Genomic DNA, 4,662 nt, shown 5'->3' on the forward strand with positions numbered 1-4,662 from the left:
TATATAAATAAACATGAATTTCTGCCGAATTGCAAAACTGGTGCAAACATATCCACAGCCCTATGATCAGATGCTTTCTCGACTACACCCCTCTCATCATTCTTATTGAGTGTTTGTTGTGTTTTTAAGAAAACAGCACATATTTACATATTCATTTGAAAGTAAACATCACACCCAACAGCATAGGTGGCATCATAATGTTTGTAAACAGTATACCGCTGCTCAAGTATTTTGCATTTCGTTTTTTAGCCCCTGAACGAAGAATGAAACAGAACTTTCCTGTTGGTATATTGCTGTCTTTATTCGAGATGGAACGGACTGTAAAAAAACATAGTACACCTATTCTTTAAACTTATATACTGACTAAATCCAATTCGGGTCTAATATCCAACTTGGTGCAACTTGACATGCCAAATTTGAATGGGATTGGAGAACTGGCTGGAAGAGAAAACTGTGATCTAAATAGTGACCTACATTTCCATCTAGTCCTTACACAGCTAGATCACATCGTCTGGACGACTTTTATGGTGCTGTTTTTATCATAGCTCTTATCATACTCCGTAGACCAGGGATCTCAACCCCTTCTCCTGGAGAGCTACAGTCCTGCAAACTTCAGCTCCAACACGCCTGCCTGTAATTGTCAAGTAACCCAGAACACCTTGATTAGCTGGTTCAGGTGTGTTTGGTTGGGGATGGAACTGAATTCTGCAGGACGGCAGCTCTCCAGGAGCAGGGTTGGAGACCCATGCTGTAGAATATTTTGTGTTCCACCATAGCTTTAGGACAACACTGGGGTGAGTAAGTAACAATTTTTGGGTCCACTAACCCAGTTTTTCCCAACTCTGTTCCTGGAGGCACACCAACAGTACTAATTTTGGATGTCTCCCTTTGTCTGAGCGACCCATTTTAGGGTTTGGAGTATCTACTAACGTGCTGATGAGTGGAATCAGGTGTGTTTGATTAGGAAAATTAGAAAATTTGTAGTTTTGGTGTGCCTTTAGGAGCATGGTTGGAAAACACTAAACCAGGGCTCTCCAACCCTGCTCTTGGAGAGCTACAGTCCTGCAGACTTCAGCTCCAACACTACTCCAGCACACCTGCCTCTAATTGTCAAGTAACCCAGAACACCTTGATTAGCTGGTACAGGTGTGTTTGGTTGGGGTTGGAACTGAAATCTGCAGGACGGTAACTCGTCCTCGTCCCAACCTCTCGGGACTTACTTTGGTTGGGTTAAAAATATCAAGCTCTGTGTTTAAAATGGGACACATGGGCTTTCTTTCAGGTCAAAGTGGAGCTGGGAACAATTGGGCCAAAGGCCACTACACTGAGGGAGCAGAGCTAGTCGACTCAGTTCTGGATGTGGTACGTAAGGAGTCCGAGAACTGTGACTGCCTGCAGGGCTTCCAGCTCACGCACTCCCTAGGCGGAGGCACCGGGTCTGGTATGGGCACCCTCCTCATCAGCAAGATCCGTGAGGAGTACCCCGACCGCATCATGAACACTTTCAGCGTCATGCCTTCACCCAAAGTGTCAGATACAGTGGTGGAGCCCTACAATGCTACGCTCTCTGTGCATCAACTGGTGGAGAACACCGATGAGACCTTCTGCATCGACAACGAAGCACTCTACGACATTTGCTTTCGCACACTTAAACTTACCACACCTACTTACGGCGACCTGAACCACCTTGTTTCAGCAACCATGAGCGGAGTCACCACCTGCCTGCGATTCCCAGGTCAACTTAATGCCGACCTCCGCAAGCTGGCAGTCAACATGGTGCCCTTCCCTCGCCTCCACTTCTTCATGCCCGGATTTGCGCCCCTGACAAGTCGGGGTAGCCAGCAATACCGTGCTCTTTCAGTGCCAGAGCTAACACAGCAGATGTTTGATGCCAAGAACATGATGGCAGCCTGTGACCCGCGACACGGCCGCTACCTCACCGTGGCAGCCATCTTCCGTGGCCGTATGTCCATGAGGGAGGTGGATGAGCAGATGCTGAGCATCCAGAACAAGAACAGCAGCTATTTTGTGGAATGGATCCCAAACAACGTCAAGACGGCAGTCTGCGACATCCCGCCACGTGGCCTCAAAATGTCCGCCACGTTCATCGGCAACAGCACAGCCATTCAAGAGCTGTTCCGCAGGATTTCAGAGCAGTTCACCGCCATGTTCAGACGCAAGGCTTTCCTGCACTGGTACACTGGCGAGGGAATGGATGAGATGGAGTTCACAGAGGCAGAAAGCAATATGAATGACCTGGTCTCTGAGTACCAGCAGTACCAAGACGCCACCGCTGACGAAATGGGCGAGTATGAGGAGGATGATCTTGAAGATGAGGAGGATGCACGCCATTGAGAGAGCTGATAGGCATGTTGTTTTCAAAATCATTGCTTTTAGCTGATCTGAGAATTTCCATAGCAATGCAAACAGTGACGGTACACCATAATTGTGAACATTCATTCAGTGAACAGCGATCAATGAATCTTGGGGAGGGTATTTAAGTCATGCTTTGTAACATATGCTTAAAATTGCAGTTGCCAAGTAAAATAAAGTGGTCACTAATATAAAGTTGTCTCCTGTCAAAATGGCTCAATTAATTTTTACACATTCATTCATTAATTACACTCAAGCAAAAAAAAAATTATGTCCTTTAGTCAGATGACTGTAAGCAAGCCATTCATTGGTTGAATACTCTAAAGCAGGGGTTCTCAACTCTGGCCCTCGAGGTCCAATTTCCTGCAGAGTTTAGCTCCAACCTTGATCAAACTCAACTGCCAGTAACTTTCTAGTCCTCACGGACCTTGATTAGCTTGTTCAGGTGTGTTTTTTTTATTAGGGTTGGAGCTAAACTCTGCAGGAAATTGGACCTCGAGGGCCAGAGTTGAGAACCCCTGCTTTAGAGTATTCAACCAATGAATGGCTTGCTTACAGTCATCTGACTAAAGGACAGATTTTTTTTTTTGCTTGAGTGTAATTAATGAATGAATGTGTAAAAATTAATTGAGCCATTTTGACAGGAGACAACTTTATATTAGTGACCACTTTATTTTACTTGGCAACTGCAATTTGAAGCATATGTTACAAAGCATGACTTAAATACCCTCCCCAAGATTCATTGATCGCTGTTCACTGAATGAATGTTCACAATTATGGTGTACCGTCACTGTTTGCATTGCTATGGAAATTCTCAGATCAGCTAAAAGCAATGATTTTGAAAACAACATGCCTATCAGCTCTCTCAATGGCGTGCATCCTCCTCATCTTCAAGATCATCCTCCTCATACTCGCCCATTTCGTCAGCGGTGGCGTCTTGGTACTGCTGGTACTCAGAGACCAGGTCATTCATATTGCTTTCTGCCTCTGTGAACTCCATCTCATCCATTCCCTCGCCAGTGTACCAGTGCAGGAAAGCCTTGCGTCTGAACATGGCGGTGAACTGCTCTGAAATCCTGCGGAACAGCTCTTGAATGGCTGTGCTGTTGCCGATGAACGTGGCGGACATTTTGAGGCCACGTGGCGGGATGTCGCAGACTGCCGTCTTGACGTTGTTTGGGATCCATTCCACAAAATAGCTGCTGTTCTTGTTCTGGATGCTCAGCATCTGCTCATCCACCTCCCTCATGGACATACGGCCACGGAAGATGGCTGCCACGGTGAGGTAGCGGCCGTGGCGAGGGTCGCAGGCTGCCATCATATTCTTGGCGTCAAACATCTGCTGCGTTAGCTCAGGAACTGATAGAGCGCGGTATTGCTGGCTACCACGACTTGTCAGGGGTGCAAATCCAGGCATGAAGAAGTGGAGGCGAGGGAAGGGCACCATGTTGACTGCCAGCTTGCGGAGGTCGGCATTAAGTTGACCTGGGAATCGCAGGCAGGTGGTGACTCCGCTCATGGTTGCTGAAACAAGGTGGTTCAGGTCGCCGTAAGTAGGTGTGGTAAGTTTAAGTGTGCGAAAGCAAATGTCGTAGAGTGCTTCGTTGTCGATGCAGAAGGTCTCATCGGTGTTCTCCACCAGTTGATGCACAGAGAGCGTAGCATTGTAGGGCTCCACCACTGTATCTGACACTTTGGGTGAAGGCATGACGCTGAAAGTGTTCATGATGCGGTCGGGGTACTCCTCACGGATCTTGCTGATGAGGAGGGTGCCCATACCAGACCCGGTGCCTCCGCCTAGGGAGTGCGTGAGCTGAAAGCCCTGCAGGCAGTCACAGTTCTCAGACTCCTTACGTACCACATCCAGAACTGAGTCGACTAGCTCTGCTCCCTCAGTGTAGTGGCCTTTGGCCCAATTGTTCCCAGCTCCACTTTGACCTGAAAGAAAGCCCATGTGTCCCATTTTAAACACAGAGCTTGATAAAAAATTGGGTTGGTTTCATTCAGGGCTCTCCAACCCTGCTCCTGGAGTTACCGTCCTGCAGATTTCAGTTCCAACCCCAACCAAACACACCTGTACCAGCTAAGCAAGGTGTTCAGAGTTACTTGATAATTACAGGCAGGTGTGTTGGAGCAAGTTTGGAACTGAAGTCTGCAGGACAGTAGCTCTCCAGGAGCAGGTTTGGAGATCCCTGGTTTAGTGTTTCCCAACCCTGTTCCTGGAGGCACACCGAAACTACAAATTTTCAAACTTTTCCTAATCAAACACACCTGATTCCACTCATCAGC

At 47.4% G+C, this 4,662-nt stretch overlaps 2 protein-coding genes across 2 annotated transcripts; one reads left to right on the forward strand and one right to left on the reverse strand.

The window, feature by feature from the left end:
• Window positions 1-1,244: 1,244 nt before the first annotated feature.
• On the forward strand, window positions 1,245-2,409 carry LOC107562857 (tubulin beta chain-like). The gene has a single exon (XM_016247599.1). The coding sequence runs from the start codon at window positions 1,258-1,260 to the stop codon at window positions 2,353-2,355; it is 1,098 nt and encodes a 365-aa protein (XP_016103085.1). The 5' UTR covers window positions 1,245-1,257; the 3' UTR covers window positions 2,356-2,409.
• Window positions 2,410-3,015: 606 nt separating this feature from the next.
• Window positions 3,016-4,485, reverse strand: LOC107562858 (tubulin beta chain-like). The gene has a single exon (XM_016247600.1). The coding sequence runs from the start codon at window positions 4,334-4,336 to the stop codon at window positions 3,239-3,241; it is 1,098 nt and encodes a 365-aa protein (XP_016103086.1). The 5' UTR covers window positions 4,337-4,485; the 3' UTR covers window positions 3,016-3,238.
• Window positions 4,486-4,662: the final 177 nt, after the last annotated feature.

The sequence above is a fragment of the Sinocyclocheilus grahami genome, unplaced genomic scaffold (genome assembly GCF_001515645.1).
Source record: "Sinocyclocheilus grahami isolate Dianchi unplaced genomic scaffold, SAMN03320097.WGS_v1.1 scaffold844.1, whole genome shotgun sequence".
Classification (NCBI taxonomy): Eukaryota; Metazoa; Chordata; class Actinopteri; order Cypriniformes; family Cyprinidae; genus Sinocyclocheilus; species Sinocyclocheilus grahami.